At 44.0% G+C, this 16,052-nt stretch overlaps 1 protein-coding gene and 1 non-coding gene across 3 annotated transcripts in view; one reads left to right on the top strand and one right to left on the bottom strand.

Annotated features, from left to right (window-relative positions):
- CHD1 (chromodomain helicase DNA binding protein 1) overlaps positions 1 to 16,052 on the top strand; it is an 81,633-nt gene that overhangs the window by 29,257 nt on the left and 36,324 nt on the right. For both annotated transcript variants that reach the window (XM_038765478.1, XM_038765479.1), the window contains exons 5-13: positions 1,312 to 1,379; positions 2,058 to 2,207; positions 2,291 to 2,559; positions 3,930 to 4,155; positions 4,824 to 4,924; positions 5,726 to 5,904; positions 10,472 to 10,599; positions 12,534 to 12,750; positions 15,405 to 15,494. In XM_038765478.1, coding sequence (XP_038621406.1) covers positions 1,312 to 1,379; positions 2,058 to 2,207; positions 2,291 to 2,559; positions 3,930 to 4,155; positions 4,824 to 4,924; positions 5,726 to 5,904; positions 10,472 to 10,599; positions 12,534 to 12,750; positions 15,405 to 15,494 — 1,428 coding nt within the window. The remainder of the gene's footprint in view (positions 1 to 1,311; positions 1,380 to 2,057; positions 2,208 to 2,290; positions 2,560 to 3,929; positions 4,156 to 4,823; positions 4,925 to 5,725; positions 5,905 to 10,471; positions 10,600 to 12,533; positions 12,751 to 15,404; positions 15,495 to 16,052) is intronic.
- On the bottom strand, positions 15,102 to 15,233 carry LOC119944852. The gene has a single exon (XR_005455998.1). It is a non-coding gene; the product is annotated as a small nucleolar RNA SNORA7 (small nucleolar RNA).

Here is a 16,052-nt window from a genome sequence, read left to right as displayed (position 1 = left end):
GATAATCTCCAAAGTCCTGTTAGTCTGTTAGCATCATCATCATCAATCGTATTTATTGAGCGCTTACTGTGTGCAGAGCACTGTACTAAGCACTTGGGAAGTACAAGTTGGCAACATATAGAGACAGTCCCTACCCAGCAGTGGGCTCACAGTCTAAAAGGGGGAGACAGAGAACAAAACCAAACATACTAACAAAATAAAATAAATAGAATAGATATGCACAAGTAAAATAGAGTAATAAATATGTACAAACATATATACATATATACAGGTGCTACGGGGAAGGGAAGGAGGTAAGATGGGGGGGATGGAGAGGGGAACGAGGGGGAGAGGAAGGAAGGGACTCAGTCTGGGAAGGCCTCCTGGAGGAGGCCTCTGCATGCCTCCTCTGTAGATGAGGAGATGTACTCATAGATGTGCTGTAGATGTACATGCATGTGCTCTGTAGAGCGGGAAAGGTAGGAATCTCGCCCTGCCTGTCTTGTATCTGCCCCCTTGCTTAGTACTTAGAGCTTAATAAACACCACGTTTTTTTTTACTATGTGTCAAACACTGTTGTAAACACTCAGGTAGCTACAAGTGATTTAGGTTGAACACAGACCCTGTTCGTCATGGGACTCACAGTCTAAGCAGGAGGGAGAGCTCAATTGTTAGGACAGTCATCACAACTAAAAGCGGGAAGACTTGAGGTGACCCTGTTTTCCTCTCTCTTCCCGTGGCAATATTTTGTACAAGACGTAGAGTGGCAGGGTGCTCAGAACGGAAAGATGTGAGAGGAGGTGAGGGGTGGGTGCAGGCGTAGCTCCACGGTGACCCAACCTGTAGCACATGCAGATGAAGCTCATTCGTATCACTAGACCACTTGTGTGACGTGTAGGCCATAGTCCGCAACTGCGTTCGTTAGTCATAGATACTTTGTAAACCGATGAAGAGAACCATTGAAGAAGCTATTGCTTCCCCAACCAAGCCACTCTTGACCTGTTCTAAAGCTGGCACTGGCGAGAGCTGAATTTTTGAAGATACCAGGTCATGATGTGACCTGCTAAATTAGGAATCAGCCCACTGGTGGAGATCAACGCCCCCTTTCAAAACAAAAAAAAAAACAACAAAACATTAGTTGAAGGTAGCTTTAGGGAGGAGGAGAGAAATATCCCTTTCCTTGAAAGTGCACTGCATGTCAATGATTCGTTCATTTTTTTAGCCACCCTCACTGCTTTCACTTGTCCCTGACTTGAAGTTGGGATGAGGGGGTCACTCCCCTTCTCGGAGACTTTTAGGTAACCACCTGTCTGCTCTGCTTTGGCCCCGCAGGATTCCTCAAGCAGTGAAGATTCCGAGGATGACTCCTCCAGTGAAGTCAAGAGGAAGAAACATAAAGAGTGAGGATGGCTTGGAGGACAAAGAATTGCATTTGTGCTGTCCAGTGTCGCTGCGCGCTAGGCCTCCTTGGGGAAATGATTCCTGGAAATTTTTAGTTTCTACACTCTGAAATTCATGTTGAATTTAATTGAATTATAATCCTCGAATCCTGAATTAGAGGATTAGTTTTAGATGTGTAGCAGGGCTCCACTTTAAGTGCCCTAATCTTCATTTTCCAAATTATTTTGTCTTATCTGTAAATTGAATGTTCGTGGAGCCAGGGAGGGAGGGAAGTTCTTAAATACTCGGTGGAGGTTTCTTATCTCCTGGTGCTACCCAGAGCTGAAAAAGGGGGAGAATCTCACCCAGAGTGAACTCCCTTTCCGATCCAGCTTTGGGGTAGGAATTTTCTCTGGGCATCCTTGGTCTTAGACATGAGGAAACCACACCCTGCCCCCCCCCCCCCCCAACATTTTCTTTTGCCCTTGAAAGCATATCTCTGTTTAGTGATGATTTGCACTTTTGCAGATAAATTTAATTTTAAAATAATAAGACTTGTTAGAAAAGTTTTTGGTTTGGGATTTGGTTTAGGATAACTCCATGTTTATGATTCTTAAAGGTGTAGAAAGTGTTTGGGGGTTTTAAGCATTCTTTGTGTAAGTCTCACCTTTTTTCTTTTTTTTTTTAAATGCGTACAGTGAAGACTGGCAAATGTCTGGGTCAGGTTCTCCCTCTCCGACGGGGTCAGACTCAGAATCAGAGGAAGAGAGAGAGAAAAGCAGTTGTGAAGAAAGTGAATCTGACTATGAACCAAAAAACAAAGTGAAGAGCAGGAAACCTCAGAGCAGGTATAACTTTGAAAATTTTGGACTGTCAGTTATCCAGTTTTCTTTACTCAAGCAGTTGAATTATGCTGAATTTTCTTTTTCAGAATAAAAGCGAAGAACGGAAAGAAGATATCTGGGCAGAAGAAAAGGCAGATCGATTCATCGGATGAGGATGATGACGACGACGATGATTATGATAAAAGAGGTTCTCGTCGCCAGGCCACCGTCAATGTTAGCTATAAGGAAGATGAAGAAATGAAAACAGATTCGGATGATTTGTTGGAAGTCTGCGGGGAAGATGTTCCTCAACCGGAAGAGGACGAATTTGAAACGATAGAAAGGTTCATGGACAGTCGGATTGGACGAAAAGGAGGTATTTCCATTTGTATTCTCACCGTCCGGATTTCCTAAGTAGAATTGTGAACAGTCGATCTGTCCTTTCAAGCTAAACTGCCACAGGTCATCTGGGAAGATTTGGAAAAGTTAAATCTTTCACAGGCTCAGGATATGTATTTGTAAAACCAGAGTTTTTTTTCCTCTGGTGTTGGTTAAGTGCTTACTATATGCCTTGGCACTCTATTAAGCACTAGGGAGACTTCATGGGTTGTGGCAGTTGATTAGATTTGGCTGGTTCCAACCTGCCGCAACCCAACCAAGGGTAGGGGTGGAAACAGCCTTCTACTCTCAGCTCTGCTTGGAGGAAGCGAGGTAGGGGTATTTGTCCCCTTTGCTGATCCTGGGTGCCTTTTCTGGAGAGGAAGATCGTATGACTCATGGTCAGCAGCTCTGGGAAGGAAGAGTGTTGGCTTCAGCTTTGAGTCCTGGCACCCATACAAGCTCTGCCCTTTTAGAAATGAGCACTTTGGAAGCATATGTGTGAGCAAAACTGGGAAATGAAGGGCAGATCTGGTGGTATTTTTAAGGAGGTGTGTTGGGGATGGCTAGACGTTAGGTGGGGACAGTATCTAGGTGTTATTATCAATGGGAAGCAGCACGGCCTAGGGGAAAGAGCACGGGGCTGGAAGTCGAAGGTTATATTCCTGGCTCTGTCATTTGTCTACCGTGTGACCTTGGGCAAATCCCTCAATCTCCTCCACCCCCACTTGGCATCAGAATACTTATACTCGCCACTGATATTCGGAGTGGGAATCCAAACTAGTATATTTTAGCGGTTGAAGAACCTTAACATGTAAAAACAAAAGTCTGGTTTTCCATCAGCTCTCCTTAAGACTAGCCCATTTTGCCCAGGAGTCGTCTTCCCGTGAAACTCTGGCCCTTCCCCTGCACCAGTTCCCCTGTGTCCACCTCATCCGCAGGCTTTCCTGGCAATTGACATTGCCGGACGCAGCTTCCTTGAAGAATTCCAGCTTCTCAAGCCGCTGCCTCGAATCTTTCCTCAGGTGACCCAGCGGGAGCCCAAGCTGGGTCTGATCCCCTTCTCCCTCCCTCCCTCCCACCTCCCCCCCACCCCTTGGTCAACTCCAAACGGCTGTGGTGCTGGTTCCCCACCTGGCTTGCTTGTCTACCTGCTTTTCCCAGTCCCGCCTTTGGGAGAAGGTACCCAGTTGTCAGAAACTTCTCAGTTTTTCCTCCCCGGTGTGGGCTAGCCTCTCATCACTGTCACGAACTGTCAGCGCCCGCACCTATAGGCGATTGTGACCCAAATAATAGTTGTGCAGCCAATTGTACTACAGTCTCTGGGACCAGAATCTCTTAGGAGAACACACCGTGTTTTGTTTTCAGCAACGGGCGCCACCACGACGATATACGCGGTCGAAGCAGACGGCGATCCGAACGCAGGCTACGAAAAATCGAAGGAATCCGGTGAGACCCAGTATTTAATTAAATGGAAAGGCTGGTCTCATATCCACAATACTTGGGAGACCGAAGAAACCTTAAAGCAGCAGAATGTTAAAGGGATGAAAAAATTAGACAATTACAAGAAAAAGGATCAGGAAACCAAAAGATGGTGAGTGGGTTTTCTAATCCTACCTTCCGATGTCACGATTCTCTGGTCTCAGTCCTCTTCCTTTCAGTGAACCCCCAGAGGGACCTTTGGTGCCCAGTTAGTTTTGGTATGTCATCCTCCACTGCAGGCCCCATATTAATAACACCCAGCATTGGCGGTCCACATCTTGTGTAGCACCAGCTAGGAATTCCAAAGCTGTGATCTGTCATCTAGGCCAAGTTACTAATTCTGTTTCAGTCCCGTCCCATTCCCCCCCCACCCCCCCAAACCGGGGGGGGTTCGTAGGGTTCTTGGATGGACTAATGACTAATGGACTAATGAAAAAGATGTCATCTAATTGTTTTGTGGGGTGTGTTTTTTGTGTGATAAGTAAGAAGCAGCGTAGCTCAGTGGAAAGAGCACGGGCTTTGGAGTTAAGAGGTCGTGGGTTTGAATCCCGGCTCCACCACAAGTCTGCTGTGTGACCTTGGGCAAGTCACTTAACTTCTCTGAGCCTCAGTTCCCTCATCTGTAAAAATGGGGATGAAGACTGTGAGCCCCCCGTGGGACAACTTTATCACATTGTATCCCCCCCAGCGCTTAGAACAGTGCTTTGCACATAGTAAGCGCTTAACAAATGCCATCATTATTATTATTATTATAAGTATTAATCACGACTTGCCTTCCAGGTTGAAAAATGCTTCTCCAGAAGATGTGGAATATTATAATTGCCAGCAAGAACTAACAGATGATTTACATAAACAGTATCAAATCGTGGAGAGAATAATTGGTAAGTACAATACTTTGGCCTCCTGCTCACCCTTTGAGGTCATTAGGTGAAGCTGAATGAACTTCTTCACCGTTGATGTGGTTTAACGCAAAAGGCGGTCTTTCAGAGGCAGAGCGTACTCTTCAGAAAGTCATTTTTCTGCAGAGAAAGTTTAGACCCAAATCTTGGTGATAAGCTGAATTATTTAAAATGTTGTTCCAGTGTCTTTGGAGCTACATTCACCGTACCTCACCTCCACGCTCCCTTCGAGACCCCCCCAAGTTCTGATCGATTTGATGACATATCAGGGGCTTAATTTTTCCCATTCCTAGCCTTCCCCTCCCCCAGGGTTACCACAGGTGGTGACTTGAGAGTAACTTTCAGAGTTCTGGCCCGCAGGCCGGCCCCGGGTTTGAAAAGGATGACTCCCACGGAGCAGCTGTCATTGAGGTGGACGTGTGACCTAATTAGGAGGCCTGCTTGGGAATGCAGTGTCATGGCCAAAATAGCTGCATTAGTGCAGCCTGACATCTTTCTCACCTCCGCTGCTGAATTGAAAATATCAGGAGCAAATCATTGTAATGTTAAACGACGAAGGAACGAGACACTGCTGATACAGGAGTCAAATCCCTGCCCTTTTTTTTCCTTTTTTTGTCTGTCCTGGGCAGGAATAACCTTATTCTGATAGTCAAAAGAATTCTAGTAAAATCACGAAGAAAAATAAAATCAAACCTAAACAGAGCGCTTAGTACAGTGCTCTGCACACAGGAAGCGCTCAGTAAATACGATTGATTGATTGATTGATCTCTGTGCATTTCACAGCCCATTCGAACCAGAAGTCAGCAGCAGGCTACCCAGATTATTATTGCAAATGGCAGGGCCTGCCATACTCTGAGTGCAGTTGGGAAGACGGAGCTCTCATTTCCAAAAAGTTTCAGCCGTGCATCGATGAATATTTCAGCAGAAATCAATCTAAGACCACTCCGTTCAAAGATTGCAAAGTGAGTAGAAAACGGACTCGAACAAAGGTGACCGCCTGGAGAATACCCAGGCAAAGTCCAGAGGCGTTGCGGGGGCGGGAGAGGAAGTGCTGCCATTAAAACTCACGGTGGAAACGGATCCTGGAAATTTGGGGGAGGTGGGGCACTCTTTAGGCCTTCAGGGACTGTTTTTGTCTTGTCACCCACCTCTCAGATTAATGTTTTTGAGTGGGGAAAGGATTCTGAAAACTCCTAGAGAAACGCCGTGGCTTAGTGGTTACAGCCTAGGAGTCAGAAGGGGACCTGGGTTCTAATCCCTGTTCTACCACTTTGCTGTGTGACCTTGGGCAAGTCGCTTCACTTCACTGTGCCTCAGTTCCTTCATCTGTAAAATGGGGATTAAGACTATGAGTCCCGTTTAGGGCATGGACTATGTCCAACCTGATTAGATTGTCTCTACTCCACTGTTTAATAGAGTGCCTGATGCATAGTAAGCATTTAACAAGTACCATAACCCCCCCCCACCCCCATGAGTAGTTTCTTAAGGAAAAAAAGTTGAAAACCTTTGGAATAGAAGACTTAAAGGATGAATAGTTGGGTTTCTGTTACGTGAGTGGTTGAAGGATTCAGTAAAATGGCATCTGTTATTGATAGGACTTTATTCTGTGTCCATCCTCATTAACTTGTATTTACCCCACACTTAGGTGGGTGCTTAACACACACAATAAACGCTTAACAAGTACCATAATTGATTAATGACTGAAGTGAAAATTCAGTGTACTGTCCCCCTGGCTTAGTACTGCCCTTTGAACTCAGGCATTCAATAAATACCATTGTAATTGATTGCTACTGAAAGTGGGAGAAAGGAATGCTTAGCCGTATGAATTACGGAAGTGTTCTCAAAACTTTACCTATAGAATAAGTTTTCCTCTTACTCATACTGAATGCATGAGAACTGAAGCGGGCCTTACTCAGGTTAGAGAGGGGCATTCTCAGCAAGAAATTAGGTAAGCCACGGTTCGGGCGGAGAAGAATTCTGATTCAGTTGACTTTCGCCCTACTCTGATGTTCTTATTTTTCGTGGTATTTTTTCCAAATGGTGTTTGTTAAGCACTGTTCCGAGCGCTGGGGTGGACACAAGTTAATCGGGTTGGACCCAGTTCCTGTGTCACACTGGGCTCGCAGTCTTAATCCCCATTTAGCGGATGAGGTAACCGAGGCACAGAGAAGTAACGTGTCCCAGGTCACACAGCAGACAAGTGGTGGAGCCGGGATCAGAAGCCAGGTCTTTCCGTCTCCCACGCCTGCACTCTGTCCATTAAGCCACGCTGCTTCTGTCGTTGTGTTCCTTTGCTTATAAAGACGGTTCCTATGTGTTTTATCAAAAAATAATTTAGCAGTCGATACTTTTTGAGGGTTTACTGTGACCAGAGCAGTGGACTAAGTGCTTGGGAAAGTACGATTCCTGCCGTTAAGGAGTTGACAATCTAGTAGGGGAGGCAGGTGTTAAATTGGAAGCAGCGATACCCAAGTGAGGTGGGGATGGGGTGAGTACCTAGGGATTTACGGGATTGGGACTCAAGCACTAGGTGATTCGAAGAAAGGAGGGAAATTAGGGTGGGGAGGCAAGAGATTAGTCAATTAGCTTTAGGAGGTAAATGTGTGGGCTGGATTGTAGTGGGAAAAGAGTGAGAATAAGTAGGAGGGAAAGAGCTGGTTATTCTTATATGTGGTTCAGGGTCTTCTCCTGAAACTAATGATGACATCCTGGATTGGAAGTGACATTAAAGAAGCCGTATTCTGGTTTATTTTTCTTAATTAAGCACTACAGAATTGTGGCTCAACATCTGTCAAGCAGTCAGTGGTATTTATTTGAGTGCTTTCTTTGTGCAGAGCACCGTACCAAGTGCCTGGGAGACTGTAATGCAGTTGGTAGACACATTCCCTGCTCTCAGGGTGCTGACAGTGTAGCAGAGAACCATAAAGCTTTATCTTTGAAGGAGTATTATGGCATGAAAAAAATAGAACTTAATTGAAACAGCTACATTTGTTGAAGTGCAGTTCAATATTGCAGTACTTTAAAAGATAGATTAATCATAGCTAAGGTGTTTCCCTGTCGTGTACCATCTCTACGCTTGATTAAATTCACATAATTTTCGGATCCACGACTTGGTATTTTTAACAGATTTCCATTTTCTCTATCACTGTGAATTTATAGCCAGTACATCAGCTATGCCCAAGCTAATATACCCAATCTCAGGATAGCAGATACAGCTGGCTTTGAAAAGTAACAATTCTTGACTAAACCTGTCTGCCATCACAGTTTGATGTACTTGAAAGGCTCCCATTTTAGATATTTTCCATCATACGTTCTTGATAGTGTCTGCAATAATTAGTGCTCACCCTAAAGCAAATCTGAACTTGGAAGCAATAGCCTTTGGAATTGTGGTGGTGTCATACAAGCTTCCTTTAAAATTGCTCCTGGAGATTTATCAGTAGTTTCTCCAAAGAATTGCCTTCCCTATATAAACACAAGGGAAGCCCTGTACAAATACAGGGGTAATTCCTAGAAATCTCCTTTATATGAGCTTAATGTCTTTCATCATGGTCCCATCCATTGGTCTCCACCAAACTATCAGATTTCTCCCAATAACACGATAGGTTTTGGGGTGGGTTTTTTTTTTGGTAAAAGCCTAAATGTCTTGTTTCTTGTGCCCTATTTAGAATATTCCTTTTGACCAAATTAAGCATGACCATTTTCTCTTTAATTCTTCCTTGACTTTTGTAACTATCTGATTTCAGTTTTGGTCTGTTGTTGCTACATCTGTCCACAATTTTCCCTGTACAAATGAAATCTTCCTTCCATCTAAGCTATCGTTTGCTTGAATTCAGTCTGTTGTTTTCTTTGTGTAATTTGAAATCAATGTCTGTTCAAGTCTTCTTTGATGCTCCTCTCGTACACCACAAATCAATCTTATCAAATATACATTTCTTTATCTTCTAGTTTTTGTGGTACTCCTTTTATGGGGAAAGTTCAGGAAGAGAATGTCCCCTAAATAATAGCCCTATAAACTAATAACTTTCCAAGTGGTGTACGAGTCCTCTAATATTACGTGCCAGAACTCGGAAGGCACATTGTGGGGAGGAAAAGTGTCTGGCCCTCTGCCAGTCAACTAAAAACCTCAACTCCTCTAAGAAAGGACAAATGTTTTATTTTAATACACACGCTCAGTTCACGGGAAACACAATCTGTGATCCGTCTTTTTGTCTACCATCAATAATGAATTTAACCTGGTCCATAGCTCTATGAATTTTTTCTTTTTATTTCTGATTCTTTATGTCCCTCCTCATTTATTTGTTTATTTAATTATTTTTCAAGTTAATGGTCCATTTTGGGAGCGTGTATTTCTGGAGTGTAATCCTAAACTCAGTTTTATATAACTCAGTTATGTATCTCGTACGCATATACTTTTCATGCCTTCCGATATCTTTTGATAATTTGCTTGGCCATTTATACTCTTTTCCTGTGGCAAGCTATACTCTTTTGAAATTAGCAATGGTAAACTAGTCTTTAAGTTAGTGATATATCATCATCATCATCAATCGTATTTATTGAGCGCTTACTATGTGCAGAGCACTGTACTAAGCGCTTGGGAAGTACAAATTGGCAACATATAGAGACAGTCCCTACCCAACAGTGGGCTCACAGTCTAAAAGAATTTCAGTCCTGATGATTAAAAATGTCAATATTTTGAAGCTTATTGTAACTGAGAAAGAGCATGGGCCTAGGAGCCAAAGGACCTGGGTTCTAATCCCGCTCTGCCACTTGTCTGTGTGGCCTAGGGCAAGTCACTTAGCTTCTCCATGCCTCAGTTACCTCATCTGTAAAATGAGGGTTAAATCCTCCTCACTCCAATTTAGACAGTGAGCCCCATGTGGGTCAAGGATTTTATCCAGCCTGATAAGCATGTTCTTAACCCAGTGCTTCCAAAAGCGCTTGACACATAGTAAAGCACTTGACAAACACCAAAAAAAAAAAAAAAAGCCTCGGGATTCTCCCTAGCAGTTTTAAGGGAGAAGCTGGAGGAGGGAATACTCTCAACGTCATCTTTACTTCTGCCAGTGACAGTTGAACCGTACAAATGGAAGCTTCCTCTGCTGATACCTAGGTTATCAATTGTCAGTATCCAGGGAAACTTAAAAATTGAGTTTATATCAGATTTCCGCAACACAGGGCAACTTGTCCAAGAACGGGAAGTTATTTTTACCTTGAGTTTCTGGGACTACTTCGAGCATCTTCCACGCTTGCATCCTACAGAAAAAGAGGAATATGAAAATACCGGCCATGGAAGACCTACCTAGGGCGGCTCATAAGTGTGATTGAACTAAGTGGCCCCCTCTGGGGTCTGCATGAGATCCCCGAAACTTGTCTCAGGAAGGATTGTGTGCCGAGCACTATAATAAGCGGCTTGGGAAAGTACAATACAACAATAAACAGCGACATTCCCTACCCACCGCAGAGCTTACAGTCTAGAGGAGGATACATAGTTAGCTCTTAATATATAGTTTTGTCCTCTTCTCGTTACAGGTTTTAAAACAAAGGCCAAGGTTTGTTGCACTGAAGAAACAGCCATCCTATATTGGAGGGCACGAAGGCTTAGAACTAAGGGATTACCAATTAAACGGTCTGAATTGGCTCGCCCATTCGTGGTGCAAGTAAGTCATTATTCCAGCGTTTTAAAAGTGGTTATAATCGGGCCTGTTCTCCGACTCTTGATTTTTCACTAACTTGAAATGCAACAGTCTTGCTAACTTCCGGCTATTGATAGAGTTGAAAAATAATTGGTTGGTTTTCCCATCTCTCACAAGGCTCTTTTAACTCCTCTTTTGCCCACATCCCCCTCCTGTTTATGACTTCACTGTAGTCTTTAGCTGGGAGGAATTTACCTCCCCAACTCCCTTCAGGTATGATGAGGGCTAGTTAGGGCTGATGAGTCCTGAAAGGAAAGTTGGGAGTGTAAATATTGGCATTTTTCTTTGTAAAAATGCGAGAGCCTCTCAGCACGGCATGGTTCTGGAAACTGCCAGGCTGGGATAAGATTCTCATTCATTCATTCAGTCGTATTTATTGAGCGCTTACTGTGTGCAGAGCACTGGACTAAGCGCTTGGGAAGTACAAGTCAGTAGCATATAGAGACGGTCCCTACCCTACAACGGGCTCACAGTCTAGAAGGGGGAGACAGACAACAAAACATGTAGACAGGTGTCAAAATCAGACATCGTCAAAATCGTCAGAACAAATAGAATTAAAGCTATATGCACATCATTAACAAAATAAATAGAATAGTAAATATGTACAAGTAAAATAGAGTAATAAATCTGTACAAATATATATGCAAGTGCTGTGGGGAGGGGAAGGAGGTAGGGCGGGGGGGGATGGGGAGGAGGGGAGGAAAAAGGGGGCTCAGTCTGGGAAGGCCTCCTGGAGGAGGTGAGCGTTCAAGTTAGAGCAAGGATGGGCAAAATACAGCCCGTGGGGCCAGACCCGAGCTGCCGGTCTGTTGGTGGTAGTGGACTGGTGCCAAATCTGTGGCTGCTCACTGCACGCCGCATGCTCCAAAGTCTGCAAATTAGCCTTCCAGCCCAAAGAACCGCCTTCCCCCGGCCCAGAGGGAACACTGGGGCCGCCGGTTCGGATGTTGGCTGAAGGGGATCAACCCACAGGTTCAGGAAAGCAGTCTTAAGAAACCCCAGCCCAAATTAAGTCTTAAATTCAGACTTGCTTTGAAAAAGCAACCTATAGCACATTCCACTGATGCCGCCGGTTCGGATGTCGGCCTAAGGGGATTAGCCCACAGGTTCAGGAAAGCAGTCTTAACAAACCCCAGCCCAAATTAAGTCTTAAATTTGGGCATTTGGTGGGGTTGTAGCTCCAGGAAAGTTACACCAGCTCCTAGAGAAGCAGCATGGCTTAGTGGAAAAAGCCCGGACTTGGGAGTTTAGAGGTGGTGGGTTCTAATCCCGGCTCTGCCACTTATCAGCTGTGGGACTTTGGGCGAGTCACTTAACTTCTCTGTGCCTCAGTTCCTTCATCTGTAAAATGGGGATTAAGACTGTGAGCCCCACGTGGGACAACCTGATGACCTGGTATCTCCCCCAGCGCTTAGGACAGTGCTTGGCACATAGTAAGCACTTAACAAATACCATCATTATTATTATTATAGAGGGAAGGACTGTTGGCTAGGTGGATTGGCTGCCTACCCACTCCACTTCTGCCTAAAACAGCCCAGTTGGCTCTCCCAAGGAGAGCGTTTACAAAACAGGCAGGGAAGGGGGCTGAGGTTTCGCATACGTCCTGATTTGTGTAAACACCATGTCCTCCTGAGTGAAGATGTTCTCCACTCTCCCCATGATTTTGTTTTGGGAGGGTTAAAGGGTGAGCACTCCAGTTTTCACTCTAGTTTTAAAAAAAATTGGCATATTCTCTTTCCAATGTTTTTTAAAAGTGTAATTTAAAAATCCAAATCATTTATAATGTATAAACGTTGAGATCAAGACAGATACTATTTTTATCTCTATCATGCTGTGTCAGATTTTTTTTATCTTTGAATTGGGAAAAAGCACTATTAATCCTTTCCTATCTCTTCTAGAGGGAACAGCTGCATACTTGCTGATGAAATGGGCCTTGGGAAAACTATCCAGACTATATCCTTTCTAAATTACCTGTTCCATGAACACCAGTTATATGGACCTTTCTTATTAGTCGTGCCACTTTCCACCCTGACTTCTTGGCAAAGAGAAATTCAAACGTGGGCTCCTCAGATGAATTCCGTGGTGTACTTAGGGGACGTTAACAGCAGAAACATGGTAAGTGAACATCACCGAGCACGGGCTTTGGAGTCGGAGGTCATGGGTTCAAATCCCACCTCCGCTAATTGTCAGCTGTGTGACTCTGGGAAAGTCACTTAACTTCTCTGTGCCTCAGTTACCTCATCTGTAAACTGGGGTTAAGACTGTGAGGCCCCCGTGGGACTACCTGATCACCTTGTAACCTCCCCAGTGCTTAGAACATTGCTTTGCACATAGTAAGTGCTTAATAAATGCCGTGATTATTATTACAGTAATTTAATCAGTGACATCTATTGAGCACTTGTAATTTATATGTTGCCAATTTGTACTTCCCAAGTGCTTAGTACAGTGCTCTGCACATAGTAAGCGCTCAATAAATACGATTGATGATGATGATTTGTAGAACAGGGTACTAAACACATGGGAGGGTCCAGGGAAATAAATGATTAGTAGACATGATCCCTGCCCTCAAAGAGCTTACTGTATCACAGGTGATAAATTGCAGGTAGGAAGAGGAAGTAGGTATATGAGTATGAAAGATGTATGTCAGTTGTGAACGACTGTGAGTCCCATTTAAAGTTCTCTTTGAAAAAGCAACCTATAGCAAATTCCAGCTTAAGGATAAAAGTACCTTCCCTATTCCTGAAGCAGAGACTCTAAAAGATCGGTGCTTTCCAAGTTTCCACTCTGGGGACTAAGTCTCTTGCTGCTCCTGATTGCTGCTCAAGATTCCTCTCAGGACTCCCTCCACGGAGGGCAAATACTCAACAGAATCCAAAGACGCAATTCCTTTAACTTAGAGTCATTACAGGGCAAAGGTACCCATCCCATCAGGGCAGTAGCCACAGTTTTCCTCGTGGCTTTTAGACCTGAACTCCTGTTCTCGTTCATCCCAGGTTCCTGACAAGACCTGAGAGCTCCCAATTGGAGGAGCTCTTGGAAACCGCTCCTCTCCCAGCGCCCTTCTAAAATCCCTACTCACTTTGTGTCCCCTGGGTTCACAGAGAGAAGTGAGGCCTTACTCAGGGAAGGCCTCTCCTCTCCAAGAGGGCTTTGAAGGGAGGGAGAGGAGTTGTCGGAAAGGAGAGGGCGTTCCGAGTTAGAAGAGGATGTGGACAAAGGGTCAGCAGCGAGAAAGATGAGGTTGAGGTGAATAGGTTAGCGTTAAAGGAGTGAATTGTTGCGGTTGGGTTTTAGTTCCCCTAATTACCACCTCAGCACTTTGGCATATCCTCTTAACCACTCAGTCACCTACAGTTTCACTTTTCCTTCTTCCTCCTGGGTGTAAATTATTTTTGCATCTCTCTCTTTCCCCCCGCTTCCACCACCCACAGTAGAATATTAACTCTCTGTGAGCAGGGAATGTGTCTAGCAACTCTTGTGTTATACTCTCCCAAGCACTTAGTACAGTGTTCTGCACACAGTAAGTGCTCGATTGGTTGATGGAGGGCAGGGAATGTGCCTACTCTGTTATTGGTATTCTCCAAAGCACTTAGTACAGCTTAACACACGGTAATAATAATAATAATAATGGTGGTATTTGTTCATTTATTCATTCAATCATATTTATTGAGCGCTTACTGTGTGCAGAGCACTGTACTAAAGTTGGCAACATATAGAGACGGTCCCTACCCAACAGTGGGCTCACCGTCTAGAAGGGGAAGACAGAGAACAAAACAAAACATATTAACAAAATAAATAGAATAAATATGTACAATTAAAATAGAGTAATAAGTCCGTATAAACATATATACCTATATACAGGATACATAAATTTAAGCGCTTACTATGTGCCAAGCACTATTCTAAGTGCTGGGGTAGATACAAGGTCACAGTAGTCTCTCAATAAATACTATTAATTTTCCTCTCCCCCATCTTTTTTTTTTTTTTTTTGGTTCCTAACCATCTCTTGCCTCCACCCTTCCATCTCCTCCCCAGTGTTCCGACCTCCAGCTTCTAATATTCGCCAAGGGCTGAGATGAATTTTGGGTGCACGGAGTGTTAGATGGGTATCAAATTCCAAAAGACTTATAGGGTCCGTAAATCAAGGATGAAAATTCTGTATTTACCCCATGTAAACGGTCATTTGAAGCTGTCAGTGCTTCTTTTATTGTTTCTTGTCTTGTCTTATGCCGTCGAGTCGTCTCCGACCCACAGCGACTCCATGTTCACATCTCTCCCAGAATGCCCCCCCCTCCAACTGCAGTTGTTCTGGTAGTGGATCCTTAGAGTTTTCTTGGTTAAAAAAAAAATAAGGAAGTGGTTTACCGTTGCGCACTAAATTACACTGCGCACTTCTGCGCACTAAACTCGCGTCTCTACCCTCGACTCTCTCCCGTGCCGCTGCTGTCCAGCATGGGTGAGTTTTGCCTTGTAGCAGATTGTCTTCCAATCGCCAGCCCAAGCTAGGAATGGAATGGGTAGGCCTCTGCTTGACTCTCCCTCCCATAGCCGAGACTGATAGAGGACTGGAAACTCTCCAGTTGAGGTCCTGAGAGGGGATCTTTCATTGTTACTGCTTTTAAATTTTCATTCCATATGATAAACCCTTAGTTCAGTGTTCTGTGTACAGCGGACATTCAATAAATACCATTGATTGATTGCTAATGTTAATTGTAGTGCTTTATAAAATGTGATTTTTAACATTGAGGAAACTTTGTATTTCTAAATAGATAAGAACTCACGAATGGATGCACCTCCAGACCAAGCGTTTAAAGTTTAATATACTTTTGACAACCTATGAAATTTTGTTGAAGGATAAGGTATGTGGTATTTGTTCAGAGTTTTTCAATCCGGGAGTGGGGATCCACTAACCACAGATGACTTCTGAAGCCTCATTTTAACTTACAGGGTCACACCCTTTCCCACCTAACTTGTTTTTTGGGAGGTTTTTTGGCCGTGATAACAAAATTCATCTTTCTTTTTCTTTGAGTCCTCCTGTCCTTTCCCTTACTCCTCCAAACTCGCTTATGTTTTAGTGGAGGTGCTAAGAAGTGAAATGGCACAGTCCTGCCATTTAGACTGTGAGCTGGTTGTGGGCAGGAATGTGCTTGTTTGTTCTTACTGTGCTCTCCCAAGCGCTTAGTACAGCGCTTTGCACGCTGTAAATGCTCAATAAATGCAATTGAATGAATTAATTAAAAGAGGGGAAGTTGGGATCTGAATAATTCAGATTGACCATCTGTTGTTGCTTTGTTCCCTGCCCTTGTATCGTCACCAAACCCCAGCACTGAGAAAATCAAGAAATCTTAGTATCTCCTGGCCTTGTTTTTCCAGAAATATTTCAGATGTCCCTTCCTGGTATAGGGTGTTAACCCTGT

The sequence above is a fragment of the Tachyglossus aculeatus genome, chromosome 23 (assembly GCF_015852505.1).
Source record: "Tachyglossus aculeatus isolate mTacAcu1 chromosome 23, mTacAcu1.pri, whole genome shotgun sequence".
Taxonomy (NCBI): domain Eukaryota; kingdom Metazoa; phylum Chordata; class Mammalia; order Monotremata; family Tachyglossidae; genus Tachyglossus; species Tachyglossus aculeatus.
This window is presented reverse-complemented; position numbering and strand designations above follow the sequence as displayed.